At 41.4% G+C, this 17,035-nt stretch overlaps 1 protein-coding gene across 1 annotated transcript in view; it reads right to left on the reverse strand.

The window, feature by feature from the left end:
* Positions 1-16,554, reverse strand: part of KLHL14 (kelch like family member 14) — a 93,869-nt gene extending 77,315 nt beyond the window's left edge. Inside the window, exon 1 of the mRNA XM_004478996.3 lies at positions 15,421-16,554. Within this exon, the coding sequence (XP_004479053.1) occupies positions 15,421-16,373 (953 nt within the window). The 5' untranslated portion in view covers positions 16,374-16,554. The remainder of the gene's footprint in view (positions 1-15,420) is intronic.
* Positions 16,555-17,035: the final 481 nt, after the last annotated feature.

Consider the following 17,035-nt stretch of genomic DNA (forward strand, 5'->3'; position numbering starts at 1 on the left):
AAAAGTGGTTTCTTGTATACCATCTGAAATTGTCTCATTCCACGAGTGATAGGTAAACCATATTTTGGAACCCAGCAGAAAAATGGAGTAAGATCTGATAATCTGAAAACCTGAATGACATTCCAACCATGCCCCTTTCTATCTTTGTGACTATGAGAAGATCAGCATTTTAATGACCATAGCGTTACACATTCCAATTGCAGCTAACCATCTTCCCATCCCTCCACTCCACACCCCAGTCCCTGGAGCTCACAGGAGTCCTCTGCGGTTTCTTGCCTGACTCAGCCTAACTCCAGAACAGAACCATGCTCCCTGTGAGGAGAGGGCAGTTTGGTGCGTTCTTCTAGGCACCACACCTGGAGACCGGCTAATGACGGTAGACATAGGCGGGGGAAAAAACTTTCAAGTCTTCACCTGAATCCATGAATGTAGACCCCACTTTAGCCTCTAAGCCTCAAGGGCTGGCATGGGTCTATCTTCATATTTGTACACAGTGCTTCATACTCCATTCTGGGCCCTTTGCTTCATGCAGAACAAGTGCCTCCAGTCATCTTTATACTCACTGCATTGCCCTCTTCCTTTCCCACTCCTAGATTAAAGCTTCCTTTGCAACTAGGCAACTGAGTATCTTCTTTGCTTAGTGACCACTATCATCCTTAATTCTAACCCCTAGTGCTTAGTGCCTTTCTTCTGAAGGGCATAAATTGCAGTGGAAATAACATCTCATTCATCCTCCCCACCCCTGTGAGGAAGTGGCGTGGCCAAAGTATTACCTCCTAGGCTAATCCTCCTGCTGCAAGTGGGCACAGGCTCTGGCTGCTCCCTGGCACAGATGCTCACTACCAAGAGGTCCATGAGGTAACCGGTATTTGTGTGGTAGGGGAAAGTTCCTCTCCTTATTCAGGAGGGAAGTGGTCTGTGCAGTCTGTCACAAAGGAGAGATTCCAGCTCCATAGAGCCTAGCAGTAAAAACAGAAAAGGCTTCACCTCACGCCAGGGATGGACTCACATGCCACGCCGGTGTGCAGATTCCTCCAAAAGCCCAAGACGAGGCTGCCTCCCGAGAACTAATCTCATGACTGAAACTTTTCTCTCGTTCTCTTTCCCACTCCCTGCCTCCTTCCTTCCCATCTGTCTGGCGTTTTAAAGAGATGAGACTGGCTTCCTGACCTGGAGATACTTCGGGATTTGCGTAGAAGAAAAAGTACATACAAATGCAAGATCACAGAATAAGGCCGAGCATTCAAATTCAGAAGGAACACACCTCACGAAAGCCAAAGACATAACAGTAAAAAATGACTATTTTAACAAAATGACATTCCAAAGAAAGCAGTTCAGCCATTCAAGATGATGCTTAGGGGGACGATGGCCAGTTCCCTGTTTCATCCACTACTCTAACTCCGGGGAGACAAATTTTTCGTGGGGAAACTACGATGCTCATTCTGAAGAAGTGGAACCAGCCTCCTGCTAAGCAGGTTCTTTCCAGTTGGAGAGTCACTGTGGGAGTGGCCACGCAGGGAGATGGGGAGAAAAGTCAGTAACCGAATACATCGCCTGGAATATTCATGGCAACAAATAGGTGTCTATCTTCAGAAGAATGGGTTTCAAATGATACTTCCTAAAATGGTGTCATTTTAATCTTAAAGGAAGAATAATTCCATATCATCTTGGGATTAAGAGAAATGACAAGACTTATCCTTATTTTTTCATAGATATGCAGCAGGGAGTGAGGCAGGCACTGGGGGAGAGTGTGCTACGGAGACAATGAGGTGTGGCTTCTGGGATCCTGCTTAGGGACCCCCTGCTGCTGTGGGTGAGCCAGGCATCTCTTCTCCTCCTCCTCTTTTGTCTCCCTCGCAGGAGGGAGCCACTTCTTTCTGTTCTCTGCTGCTTCGCCAAGCCTGGAGGGGCCATGGCGCTAAAGGGAAGGCTATCTGGAGGGCCCTCCTGTGTTCCTCAACAGAAAGAGCACTCTGAGACCCACCCAGGCAGCCAAGCTTGCCAGTACCCTTTTAAACCATTGCATCTTTGACTTGCAGAAGCACTTTTTTTCTGGGGAAGTTTATAAGATTCTCTGAAGCTGGATTGTGGACACTGTGAACTGTGTGGCTGGAATTATTCTGCAAATTCTCTTAGGTGGTAGGTACCAAAGTTCCACTGGAAGAAATCCTGTACGGTCTAGTAATTCTGAAAACTTTCCCCCTTTCTTATGCCAATTAATTAATTTCTTTCAATTTTGAAATAATTTTTCTCTTCTCTTTGAGTAAATTATTGTCAGTCTTTCCCCCATCTTCTATGTATGTAGTGAATTGGGAAGGAGACACCATTATTTGCTTAGTCCAGTGATTTTCAAAATGTGATCCAAAAACCCACCAGCAGAACAACTGCCTGAGATGCTTGCTAAAAATGCAGGTTCCTGGTCCACATTCCAGACCAACTGAACTCAGAACTCTGGGGTAGGGCTGAGAATTTTTTTAAAAGTTGTGTGGTTGATTCTTTAGGTAAGATTTTCTGGGCCCTAGGAAAGAAGATCCATGTTTTTTTCTGTTCTAATTTTGCATACTGGAAGAGCTACTAACACATTTCTGACTTGGATAATTACTCAACTACCTCTATAACTTTGCCCATTTAGATTTAGTTGAAAAGTAACATTTCAGTTAGTTTCTGTTAACCTATTTTCTTATTCCTTATGTTCTCTTCGTGGCCGTCCTTAACAGAACTCTCTAGTCAACAGAAACTGAGGGCTGAAATAGACCATCAATCCCACACTCAGTTGTAGGAATTGACACTTGAGAAAGGGCCTTCCATGGTCAAACTTACATGACTGCCTTGAGAAAAGATCTTCCTAATTTTACCACACAACAGCTACACTTCATAGCAACTTACAACCTATGCTCTGTACAGAGTATTTGGAATATAGGGAGGCAGGTTCCTTAGCTACTCCTCTATTTGGTGTTCAGCGGACTGTACATATCCTGTAAATGTTAATGGATAACAAAGTTGGCATGGAAGAAGGGGTGAGGAGGAGGGAGAAGAACAGGTATAGCTTAGGTGGAGAAGTGATTCGCAGAAGCCTTTGTGGCCGATTTTCATTAGCGCCTATAAAGTTACAGATGCAAATTTTGTTTTGCTTTCAGAAATTTTAAGTGTTTTCTCATGCTCTGACAAAGTTTCCTTGCCATAAAAATATGTGAAGCATTCTCCAGAAAAACCTTTTGAGGTGAGATTATACTTTCTAGTTCAAAATAAACATTGTTTCCTGGAACTTGTTCTTTCTGAGTAGGCTGATGGAAGACTAGAGGGGCTCCTTCCTGATCGGGGCATTCCCCCTCCTTGGAAAGGATTTTTACCTAGACTACGGACTGCTGCTTTAGTTTGCTGTTTCTTAACTCTGGGGAAATCCCAAACCTTGAATTTATTTGATTACATTAATGAATGATGTTTACACATTCCTCTTTTGTTTTCTCTCTTTCCAAAGTTTGAATACTAAGTGGCAAGTAAAGTTCATCATGAATTGAGGTATTTTGAAGTGACTGCCTAGAATTAGATACCTTCTCTGTGTAACCAAGAATTTTGCTAATGCATGGAAGAAGATGCATTCTAAAGGCATACACATGTGAAAGATAACTAATTTAGAGAGGTTATCTGCTTTCTTGGGATCGGATGGTAGTGGTCGAAATCCTATAAATTTATGACACACATTTGATAACACCTGATTCCTGCAGAAGGTGTCCCAGCTGTGACCTAGAAGCTCCAATAAAATTCTTAAAGGACTCTAACAAGTTAGTAACATAATAAAAAGATGACCCAAATATAAAATGGGCAAAGAGCTTGAACAGACATCTCTAGCAAGAAAATATACAAATGGTCAATAGTCACATGAAAAGATGTATAATATCATTAGCCCTTAGGGAAATGCCAATCACAATGAGACCACTTAACACCCACTAGGACAGCTATAATTAAAAAAAAGATAATGTAAGTTTTGACAAGATGTGGAGAAATTGCAACCTTATACAGCAGGTAGGAATGTAAAATATCGCAGCTGCTTTAGAAAACAATTTGGCAGATCCTCAAAATGCTAAATATGGAGTTATTATATGGTCCATCAATTCCATTCCTAAGTATATACGTAGAAGAAATGAAAACATACCCACATAAAGCTTGTAAGTGAATTTTCAAAGTAGGATTATTCACAATAGCGAAAAGTGCAAACAACCCAAATGTTCACCAATTCATGGATAGATAAACAAAATGTGGTATATCCATACACTGGAATATTATCTCATCATAAAAAGGAATGAAGTACTGATACATGCTCTAATAATGGATTAATCTTGAACTCATTTATGCTAAGTGAAAGAAGCTAGTCACAAAAGACCAAATATTGTATGATTCCATTTATATGAAATGGCCAGAATATGCAGATTTATAGAGAAAGAAAGGAGCTTAGGGTTGCTTAGAGCTGTGGGGAAAATGACTGCTAAGGGATAAGGTTTTTTATTGGGGAAATGACAAAAATGTTCTAAAATTGATTGTGGTGATGACTGCACAACTCTGTGAACATATTAAAACCACTAAATTGTATGCTTTAAAAGTAGGGTATGTGGATTACATCTCAATAAAACTGTTAAACGTGAATCTGCCATGGTACTTCCACTTTTCTGATCCCTGGCATGGGTTAAATCAAGGGGATGGAATGGATCTAGTGCTAGTCCCAGCTCTGTAGTTCACTCAGATGGGACACTTACAACTATAAGACCACCATTTAGGACTCAGGTTGTGGGAATCCAACTTTAGAATGAACATAGTGTTTGGAATTAGGAGGCCTGCAAGGAAACAGAAAGGTAAATTGGAAAGAAATAGAACTATTCCTATAAAAATAAAAGCTATTGATTATTAAGTATTCACAATTAACCACTGCACTGTGTTGTACATAATTTCAACATTAAGGATGTTGTTAGGGGCGTGTAATATTAAGTACATTTTACAGGTAAGAAGTATGAAAATAGGTTAGGTATATTAACCCAAGGAGAGGCAGCTTGTAAATCATAGAGGTGAAATTTGAACTCATATCTGTCTGACTTCTAGGTATTAGTTACTATGCAGTAGAGATATTTATGATGTTTGCAATATAACCTTAACATTTTTCTTTATATCTCCTATTAGATCAAACATTATAGATAGAGATGTAGAGATACAGAGATAGAGGTCTTTTACCTTCTCAATGCCTAATTTTACTTTGTGGTCTCTAACTACAAAAGTCATTTTGGAGTGAGTACTCCTGAAAACCTTAAGGAAGGCTGACTGTGGTAAGCGGATTTCGCTCGACTGATAGCGTCCGCCTACTATATGGGAGGTCCAGGGTTCAAACCCAGGGCCTCTTGACCTGTGTGGTGAGCTGGCCCATGTGCAGTGCTGACGCGCAAGGAGTGCCATGCCATGCAGGAGTGTCCCCAGCGTAGGAGAACCCCACATACAAGGAGTGCACCCCGTAAGGAGAGTCGCCCCATGAAAAACAAAGTGCAGCCTGCCTAGGAGTGGTGCTGCACACACGGAGAGCTGATGCAGCAAGATGATGCAACCAAAAGAGATACAGATTCCCAGTGCCTCCAAGAACGCAAACAGACAAAGAAGAACACACAGCGAATACACACAGAAAGCAGACAGTGGGGGAGGGGGGAGAGGGGAGGGGAGAGAAGTACATTTTTTAAAAAATCTTGGGAAAAAAGGGGGATTGTAAGAATTTGCCACTGTCAGTGGTGGTGGTACAGTTGCCATAGTAACCAATTCACCAAATTGGTCTGTGCTACCAGGCACCTGCTTCTGTCATTATAATATATCAACAATGACTAGGAGTCTCACAGCATCAATGAACTCCTGTTGATGCAAAAGAAATGGGACATGCTGAGGTCCTAACGTAAATTTTAAGTCACTAAAGTTTTTCCTTTAAAGTTCCCCTCTCTGACTCACACATTCTACATTCCATCTTCTAACCTTCTTCTTTTGCACAAGATGCCCTTGTGTGGTTGATTTCAAGGGATGCTAAAATCAGGCCCAAGCAGTGGTCTGCTGCACCGTTCTAAGCAGGATTTACAAATACGACTCTTTCTTTTTTGGTGAAAAATTGACTCTCCCAACCTGATATTCCTGAGCCAGGGACAGAAGGTGAATCTTTGACCATTCCACCTCCACCCCAACTGCCCCCACCATACAAAACAGAACTTTATCTGATAAAATAAAATCTAAGGAGGCCCCGTATAGAAAATGTAAGGCTAGCAGCCAACAGTATGCATTTCGTATGCACATCCATCTATCCACATTTTTCAACAATGCTTTTACATTTTCAAGGACTCTTTGTTCTCTGATATCTCTGCTTTCTCTTCTTCCCCCTCTTCTCCATTTCACTGGTCTCGCCCGTCTTCAGGGGCACCTGAAGGCACATAAGGCAGGGAAGTGAAACCGACTGTAATTGTTCAGTTCACTTCTCTGCAGCCTCCAGTGAGCCAGTCTCCATACGGCGGCCCAGCGGAGCTCGGAGGGAGTGCCGAGTCCCCGCGCAGGTGCAATTTACCAACCCTGTCCCTGGCGCACTGGGAGCTGCAAAAGCAGAGGTATGCGGGAGAGGCCTGATGGCAGCCTCTGAGCTTCAGTTTTACACGTTTAAAAAGAACAGGGGCATCTCCTCTATGAAAGTAAGATAGGAAAGACTTTTATACCTAAAAAGACCATCATTTGCCCCTTGAAGAAATAAATATAAACGACTGAGAGCAATCAGAAATCCTGTTTCCCATTTTTTTCTGCTGCCCTTGGTTTCACTTTGGGGTACTTTCAACTTCACTCTTTGGGTCTTAAAAGTCTGGCTATTTCCGTGCTTCAAATGAAATCACGAATATGTTTAAGAGTTTTCTCAATAGGCAAAAATGTATTCAGATAAGTTATGCTTAACTTATTTTTTAAAATTGGTATTATAATTTAAATAGTATATATATATATTATACATATATATAGAAAATCTTAGCTGATCCTTTCAAAAGTCCTGGGAAATAGAACTGTAATTATTAACCCATTTTACTGATGCAGAACTCAGCTAAAGTGCTAAAGTGGAGCTAGGTTACGTAGGTAGGACTATGATTTCAAAGGCAGAATTTTTTTCCACCCTAGTGTTGCTATCTTCTCTCAGCTAAACTAAAAAATGTGCTGATTTTCCATATTGAATTCAGCCATGCGGTGGATGATCCTAGCAGCACCTACAAACTCGCTGTGTGATTTGATGATTTGGACCGCCCCTCCTGCTGTGTCTCAAGTCACACACACCTGTTTTCAGTTCCTGGAAGGTGCCAGGCTATTTTCTGCCTGGGGCTTTTGCTCATGCCCTTCTCTCAGCCTGTAACTCCCCTAATTGCATAGGTTGCTTCCCAGAAACCATCACCCTGGATGACTCATCTCAAACCTCTTCAATAGGGAAAGCCTTCTTTGACTCCTTAGACAAGGCTGTGTGGCTGCCAGCTGCATTATGGTCTCTCAGCTCCTGGTCCTTGTCTAATCTATAGCACGTATCGTCTGTGTAATTAATCTGTGCCATTATTTACTCTTGTTATCGAGTAAGCTCCGTGAGGTCAGAATATGTCGTCTTCTTCAAGTCTAGATCTCAGCACCTAGCACAGTGCTTGGTACGTTATATAAGTTCAATACAATTTTGGGGGATTTTTGCAGCACAAGTTATTGTTATTGGTGAATTGCAATGCATCACTCCAAGTTCCAACAGCGGACATGACACCATCTCAGGCACAGGTTGAGTAAGCTGCCCCAAGTTGCGAAGTTCTCCTTGCTCCTTGGATCTGCTGCCAGTTCAAATTACAGTGTTAGTAAAGGCAATTTTGCCAATAGCAAATTTATAATTTCATGTCCTCCTGTCGGAATAACAGGCTGTCCTGTCCTCTTTGACCTCTGACATTTACCTAGCACAAGAACATAGAGGTTTTTTTTTAAAAAAAATAAAATACGTTAACTCAGATGGCAAATATGTAATAATTGAAGTGAATTGAAATAAAGGGGGTGAAGAGGCCATTATTGACCTTTTCTTCTTGTGGAAACTTTTTTTTTTTCTTTTAAGGACTGACTTTTTTTTCCCTTTATAATCAAATTCTATAAATCTGTGAACTACGTATGGCTGGGAATGTAGTGATTCAAGCGCTTCTTGATTTGTACTTATTTGTCCCACAAATATTGAACATCTCCTCTCCAAACCCTAGAATGTTCCCGCCTAGATTCTTCTATTGCTAGTTCTTTTGTTCTTCATTTTCAGATCTCATAGTTTACCTCTTTATATTTTCTTTGATTCTGCACATCTCCTTGCCTTTTCGTTCCTGCTTTTTCACTTTCCTATGAGATATTTTTTTCTCTTACCTTCTCATGATAAATATTCACTCTTGTCAATTCCACACTAGAGTAGGCTCTCCCTAATACTTTTCTGTTTTACTTCTAATGCTGGAAATAGCTCTAACCCTATTTTCATTAACATTATTTGTGACTAGACAAGCCCTTCTGATATTTACAGCAACATAGATATATTCACTGGATCATCTATGCTAGAACTGATAATTCTTACCCTAGCAAACTCATCCTCCTGTCCATATATATAATGGGTTTTTAAAAATAAATCATCATTAGTAATTCATGCATCATGAATTATCTTGGAAGTTAATGGAAAGGACATAGAAAATAAATATATTTTCTGAAATTCTAAATGAATGACAGAAGACATAAACATTGATGGCATAACAATTGGTAAAATGATTTTCTTGAAACAAAATATAAACAATAAATTTCCAATTAGAGTAATCTTACCTTATGCTATTAAAATAGCCAGGCATTTTTATAATTCTGGCTTCTGTTATATTTATCACCTGATATTATCACAGACATTAAAAGCTTTCTATTGTCCTCCCAGAAACAAAGCTGATACCAGATCCACCGTCATGTGAAAATTCAGGGAAAGCTATTTTGGGTTCAAATTCAGGGTTTTGCTGTGTTTGTTTTATTTTTATAACTATTCTTCATAGTTTAAAAACACTTATTTTTATTGCCTTATTTAAAGTATATTGGCTTACTCTAATTTTAGGAAGTCAATATCAAAATGGCAAGACAACTCCTAGCCGCCTCATCATTTAACTCCTTAATCTTTGAACTAAAAATTAAGTACAGAGGACCAGTAGGAAAGAATTTTGGCTTTCTATTATGTTCTCCTCACTCCTCTTGGCTGGCAGGGTGGCTTGAAGAAGAGAGTGAAAGTAGGAACTCACATCTGTAGTGTGGTAAACCAAAGATATGTAAGGTACAAATTATAGTTTGGTTTTTGCAGAAGTCATGCCTACAAGATGTACCCATAATGCAAGGTTTTTCTCCAGATTATTTGAGTATCCCCAGCTCAACACTATTCGGATAATTGACCAAATTATTTATCTTCTCTAAAATACAGCCTCCTAATCTCTACAAAGTTTGAAAGGCTATTGTAAGGATTGGAATCAATGTAATTAATATGTCTAGCTCATGGTAGGTGCTCAATTAATGATAATTACTATTATTGTTGACAACGAATAGTTGTGTTTGTGTGAGTGAGAGGAATCATCTTTAAAATTACCTCAATTTTCATTGCAGATTGGCTTTGTCAATTGCAGTAAACTGAGCCATATACTAAGTGTCCATCTCAATCATATTTAAGATCAATACCAATTCATAGGAAACTAACATTTTTGGTTACAAATAGTCAAAGTCCCTGTCTAATGAGGGAGATAGGCACATGAGCCAACATTACAGTGGGATGAGGACTAATCCAGAAGTTATTCACTTTGCACAAGGCAAGAGGTTCCACAGACATACTCAGCCCAATGGATTTATTCAGAAGGCAGAAGTCCGGACAACTCATGACCTTTGATCAAAGAAACTGGAAATATAGGATGGCACTTAGGAAAATAAAGGAACATTCCTTTACATGCCTAGATTAATTTGCAGATAGGTACATATCAAACTCAGAGAGCAATGTGTTCAATGCCCTTGCCTACTCTGATTTCCTCCTGGAAGTCACTAAAATACCATATAAACGGTAGTCATTCTCTTCTGAATAATGACCAACCAAGCTGAAGAGGTTCCATATCCAGTGTGCTTGTAAAAGTGAACAGTAAATTCATTTTAATTAGTCACTATTTAGCTCTGGGATAACTATTTAAATTCCTAAGTCTTATTCTATTATAGAAAGTTGACATTCTATCAGATGGTAGAATTATTTAAACTTGAATTCTTTCCAAATAGAAGGAAGAAAACTAATGGGGATTCTTTCCCACTAGAATGAGTGCAAAGTTTTTGTCTCTTTGTTCACTGATGCGTCCCAAGTGCCCAGAACAGGGGTTGGCAAACTATGGCTCACAGAACAAATGCAGCTCACTGCCTGAAAACTAGGAATGTTTTTAAAATTTTGAATGGTTGGAAAAAAATAAAAATAAGAATAATACTTCATGACATGTGGAAATTATATGAAATTTTAGCATCCATAAATGAAATGTTATTGGTACACAGCCTTGCCCATTTGTTTACGTATTGTCCATAACAGTTTTTGTGCTACAAGGGCAGAGTTGAGTAGCTGTAACAGAGACTCTATGTCCCCAAAGTAAAAAAATATTTATTATCTGGCCTTTTACAGAAAAAAAAAAAAAGCCAACCATCTGGAGCATCTCTACCTTCTCTGAAACTCAGATACATTAATATTTAACCTGCCTAAGTTTCTTTCCAAAAGTGAAAGTCTTAGGTATAAAATATAACTCTTGGACATCCAAGAGGTGGGTACCTTTGGTTATTCATCAAATTATGGCTTGGCAGGGAGAGCGCTACCAGAAAGAAGCACACTGTAGTGGGTGAGAGCAGACTCAGGAGCCACAATGCACCCAGACCTTGGCTCCACCACTTACTAGCTGTGCAACCATGGGAAAATGCTTAACTTCTCTGTGCATCAGGTTTTACATCTATAAACTGAGTGAACAGAATGGTACCCACCTCCTAGGGCTGTTAGGAGGATTAAAGAAGTTAACATTTGTAAAGTGCTTAGACTATCACCTGGAATGCATTATCTGTTGTAAATAAGGTAACATATTTTGACTGTATTTTTAAGTTAAGAAAACTGAGGTACTTAGAAATCAGTAAAGGTAATGAGTGAACTGCAAGCAGTGTGTTCATAAAAATGGGGAAAAGTACAAACATGAATTAAAATTTGAAAATTACTACTTTTGGCAGTAAATCCTCTATGCTAGTAAAATACACTAATGTCTACTCTAATTGCTCTTTGATTGTAGAATATCACAATATGGCTCCCATACCTGTGATATAATTTTGTAATCAATGCTTCTGTTTCAGATAATAAACAAATTGTATTCTGAATGGTTGAGTAACCTCTGATACACAATCTAAGTACCTAACAATTTTTAATCTGTGGGTATCAAATTGATATAAAGGGAAGTAACAATTTAGAGTTTGCCTGGATATGAGGTTGGCTTGCTTTGTTGAGGTTGTTACTGAGTTTTTAGGAAGAGAACCAATAGAAAATATTGTCATACATTTAAACAAAAACTTTCTAAGAACCAAAGCCAGAGATCAAAACTGTGATGTGTAGAGATATTAGAAAATCTAATCATTTGTAATCATTGCCAAACCATTTTAGCAAATAGGTAATTAGTACTCTTGATGTTTCCACAGATTTTTACAGTAATTTATGTGAAATAGACTGTGTTTTATAAAGTGAAATTTTTGAAAGGTAACCTCTTATCTTTTATACCATAATTTTTAGAAAACTACACTTCAAAATGGACTGTAATAGCTGGTGATTAAATTTTTAAAAAGTTACAGTTCTTGTCATGAATGCTTTCCTATTACATGTGTTTCCCTGGAAAAGGTTAAATAGACTTTTGTTATGTGCAATAGTAACATAGATTGAAGAACATGAGAGAAGTACAGCACAGGCTTTCTGACTTCACTAGCTTAATCCATTCACTTTCAGTAGGCATTTTTTTAACTATTAACTTGTGTGAGGTACAACAAAAATGTGGGGGAAAAAAGAAGCTCATTAATCTGGTCCATTGGGGGACATTTGGGGATAAATACTAAATTATGCATTAAAATTTAAAAATACATATAAAAAAGACACTTTTGGGATTACTTAAGCTAAAGTTAGATTGTAAGTCTTATGTACTTTTTAATGTACTAAACACTGCATGTCATGTCACTTTATTAAATTAAATTTTCATGCTTTAGAAGACTCAATACTGACATTTCCAGAAACTTTTTTCAAGAATTTAGTTCTTAAATTTCATATTTCTTGCAATATAACAAAAGAAAATAACCCGAGAGTAAACCTTCAAAAAGTTATAATTTCTGTTTTCCTTCAAGTCCTATAATCTTAAATTGCTTACCTATATAAATATAAGGTAACAAGTCTGTTTTATTTTATTTATTATTCTTAATGCTTAGTTGATTAAAACAGAATGTGAATCTGAGCACAAATGGCATAGTCAGAAAAACTAAGCATCTAGAGCAAAAAGTAAAATTAATTTGGGCCTTTATAAAATCTTTGTATTTGGGTCACTTTATTTTTCCAGACTTAAAATTTTGAAACTAATAACCTTTAAAAACACTTTTAAAATATTGTTATAATATTAATATCCCTACTTTCTACAGATAACAGGAATTCTTATACAAGTAAGTTCTCTTTTGAAGTTATTCTGTTTGCTTATGTTTTGTACTTAGTCCAACAGATGGATCAATTTTAATTTTCCATTTTGACTTTCTGAGTTTGAATTTAGACTATAAAACTGCGGATTTATAAAAAATCGTAACTACAATGCACTTCCATTCAAACGTATTCAATAAAAGTGATGTAATCACAAAACAATTGGTTAACACAGTTTTTCCCTGTTAAACTACATATTGGGCTGAGAGATCATCTTTATATTATGCTGATGCTATAATAAATGGACGATAAAATACTATTGATTGCAATTTATAGCATGTTTGTCTGCATTTCAGTGTTTATTCTCTCATTTTTTCTGTGAATTAAAATTAGAATAATGTAATTAGTCACAAATTTAAAATGCTGCCGTTTCTAATAATGGAACAAGAGCTAAATTTGATTACTCTGAGATCAACAATAGGTTCCCAAGAAGTATTTTCTTTTCTGTATCTTCCTCTTTTAAAGAAAAGCACAGTTTTCTTCCTACCAGAGAAGCATCAGATTCTTGTAGCATCCATGACACTTGTAAGCATTCAGTGGTCAGACACCACTACATATCCTTCAAATGACATGGTCCAGTGAAGCTGGAAGGTGTCGTCACGGAGCCAGGCCGTTGGTATCTCAGCCAACCACCAGGACAGAGCCAGCAGGCCCCAGCCAGTGTGCTGAATCCACACTGAGGTGGGAAATGGATTTTGTATTTTGGAAATCAACTCTTCTAACATTGAATCTGAGGACATATTTACTAGATAAAAGTGCTTTGAGGGCTTCAGAAATTATTTATTGGATCAAATTTATAATGCTCCTTATTCAAAATTACTCTTAAAATAAGTTACATCTTACTTTTATTCTCTTTCTGGGTTTTCAAATTTATACTTGATTGTACACATTTTTAAAAAACATGAAAAAATGTATATTCAGGACTATAACTGTGGTGTCTGAATTCTTGAATATGTATGGTATATGTTAAATTAAGAATTCTTAGAGGTCACTTAATAATGATACAAGTTTAAATACCGAAATATTAATTACCAGTGCCCATCTCCATGGGTGTGGGAATGTTTGGCCATCACATTGAGCTTACCATTTTGACCTTTCGACAAGTGAAAAACTCTTATAAAAGAAAAATGCATTCTATATTCTTGCTCTCACTTGTATTCATGTGCTCATTGTTCAAGCATTCCAGTGTTTGGATTCTTGCTTGTGCTATTGTCTCACTGTCATTTATTGGCACCATAATTCATTAACTCACAGATCTCAGAAAAATCAGCTTAACAAGACTTCCAAGTTCAAGATTCCTCATGCCTGCTGTGGGCCTCATCTTAACACCAGTGCTGCTTAAACAACTGCAGCGAATACCTTTCATTTCTTAAAACTTGAGTTACCTAGGTGGTAGAAACATGGCCAAAAACAACCAAACACTTTAATTCCAGAAGACTACTGTAAGTGGATCCCATCTTGTTGACCTCATTCTGGATGGTAAAATGCAGGGATAGATTTTTAAACAATGTACTCTCGTCTAATGTAACAGCTTGGTGGCTGAGGCTGGGGTGGCCTGGACTCCGGAATCATCATGTTTTATCCTGAGAAACTGAGATGATACTGTTTCTTTTTTTCAAAAAAAGAGAAAGAAACCCTCTGCTAGGGCTCATTAAAAAGGGGTTTTAAAACTGACGTCAATAAAAACACGATTGCTCATTCCTACAGCCTTTTAAAAAAACCTCAGCAGCATTTTTAAAGCCCATCATTTCTCCCCTTGGACATGAAATCCTACTTGCAAACCACTCAGAGACACATTCTACAGAACAACTCCCCAACTTTGTGACTCCTGAGCAGATGCACAGACCTAATTGGAGCCGGATGGCTCTGCCCCTCCCCCTAATTTTCCACCACGCTCTCCTCTGGGATGGGAGTCCTTAGGTAAAATTCACCTCACCACTCTGAAACCTCTTGCTCTGCCTCTCTTTTAAAAAGTGAAAAGGCAAGGCTTTCCACAAGGTAGAAAAGTTTGCCTGGGCGTCTGATGCCAGCATTTCCAAGAGTGGCCATAACAAAGCAGTACTGGATGGAGCTCTAGTCTCGAAAGGGAGCAGAACCAAGTCATTAAAAAACAAAGCAAAACAAAATCCCAAACACCCCCAAAGCAATGTGCGCGTCCCAGAAGACTCTCCTCTCCAGCCTCGGCGCTTCTGCTCACCCAGGACAAGAAAGAGGAGGGGATGGGGCGGGGACTTCCCTTCACACAAGCCTTTGCCTGAGGCAAGCTCATCTGGAGATTTGGAGGGTGGGCTGGTTTAGAGAGGCTTCTAAAAGCTATTTGTTGGCACCGCTTGCAACTGTCCGGGCCTCGGGCCCCACCTGCCTGTCAATTTCAGGCTCTGAGTCCACTGCTCCATCGTTTCGGCTCGCGGGGATTGAGAATCTGGGATTTCGTGCACTACGGGATGCAGTTAGGCCAGTTTCCCATTGACCTTTCAGAGACCCTGAAATCAACTTTCCCCACACAGTCTTAACTGTTTATTTGCGTCCTCCGCCCGCCAGAGCTTCCCGCCCAGCCCACCTCTCTCCCCCTCCTCCCTGCCCCCTCCCCACCCTCCGGCCTCTCGAGCTCCCCCACTCCCGTCCGCCTCTTTGTTGTCTCCTACCTGCTGGCCAGGCTCTGCCTGCAGTGCTGCCTGAAGGGCATCAGGTGGTAGTTCATGGCGTCCAGCAGCAGCTTCTGGCAGACTGGGTCGGTGCGCATGAAATCCACGGACTGCACCCGCTCCACCAGCTCCGGGGCCGGGATGAGCGCGAAGCGGAGGCGCTTCATGAGGTCGGGCGCGTACTGCATGCGGGTCTCGCGGTCGTGCTCCAGCCACAGCACGGACATCTGGAAGAGCGCCAGCTCCGACTCCACCGGGGGCGGCAGCGAGTCCAGCAGGGCGCGCATCTCCTCGAAGTTGAGCAGCAGCACATCCTCCACCAGGTACTTGTTGGCCAGCTTCTTGGTCTCCTCCAGGCCGTGCAGCGCGGCGATCTTGCACACCTGCTTGTAGTTCTGCACCGAGATCTGGTCGTTGAGGAACTGCACGCAGAGCTTGGTGACCTGGGGGATGTGCAGGATCTTGCTGACCGACAGCACCTCCTCCACTGTGTCCAGGGAGAGGGTCACGTTGGCCGTGTAAAGGTACTCGAGCACTAGGCGCAGTCCGATGGACGAGCAGCCCTGCAACACCAGGTTGTTGATGGCCCGGGGGCTGGTCAGCAGCTTGTCGTCGGGGGAGGAGGAAGGAGTCCCGGGCTCCTCCTGCGGCTGCTGCTGCTGCTGCTGTGGCGGCTGCTGCTGCGGCGGCGGCTGTTGCTGCTGGTCCTTGGGGGCTCCCAGGCCGTCCTGGCCGCCAACCCCTCCCCCGAGTGGGGGGTGGCTGGAGAAGAGCGATCGGAAGTACTGCGAACAGGAGGCCAGCACGGCCTTGTGGCAGTGGAACTGCTGACCCTGGGCCGTCAGAGTCACGTCGCAAAACAGCTGCTTCCTCCACAGCAGGTTGAGGCCGTGCAGCAGGTTGTCGCTATGGCTGGGGTCGAAGGTGGATGTCCTGTCCCCGGATCTGGACATGGCGAGCTGACTTGGCGCACCTGGCTTTAAACCCTCCTCCAACCTGGCAGACAGGGGTGGGGGATGGGAGGGAGGGGAGAAGGGTGGTGGAGGGGGTGGGGTGTGGTCGGGGTGGGTAAGGGTGTGGAGGGGAGGGGAGGGCGAAGAACAACAATCAATGCTCAGCTTGGCTCCCACCCGCCCGCCTCGGGACCCCGAGGAAGGTCGAAAGGTGCTGGGTCCCTGAACGCCACCAAAAGGGCTCTGCCCCCTGCTACCCCTCTCACACTTGGTCTCTCACTTTCCTAAAACCGGCCAAGCTCGGCGCTTGGCAGCGACGGCAAAGTGGCGACTGAGGCCGAGACACCTCGTGGGCTTGAGTCCATGCCGGGCCGGGTGAGAGGAAAGGCCCGGAATGGAGAGCCGGGGTGTCCCGAGAGCGCAGAGGCGACCGACGGCGGAGGTTCCAGGTCAACTTGTGCCCGAAGCTTTGTTTTTCGCCGTTGGCCCAGTTTTGGGGGTAGGAAAGGGGGCCCACTAAGCGTGCGGGTGGGCGATTCTTAGCTCTCCAAAAGCTGGGAAACCCTTCGATTATCCGTGCTGCCCGGATAAACTCCTAGGCTAATAGTCTGAGGGAGGAGATAAAGCCCTTTCTTCTCCCGGGAAAGTGCAGCGGAGCGCGG

Source organism: Dasypus novemcinctus, chromosome 16 (genome assembly GCF_030445035.2).
Source record: "Dasypus novemcinctus isolate mDasNov1 chromosome 16, mDasNov1.1.hap2, whole genome shotgun sequence".
Taxonomy (NCBI): domain Eukaryota; kingdom Metazoa; phylum Chordata; class Mammalia; order Cingulata; family Dasypodidae; genus Dasypus; species Dasypus novemcinctus.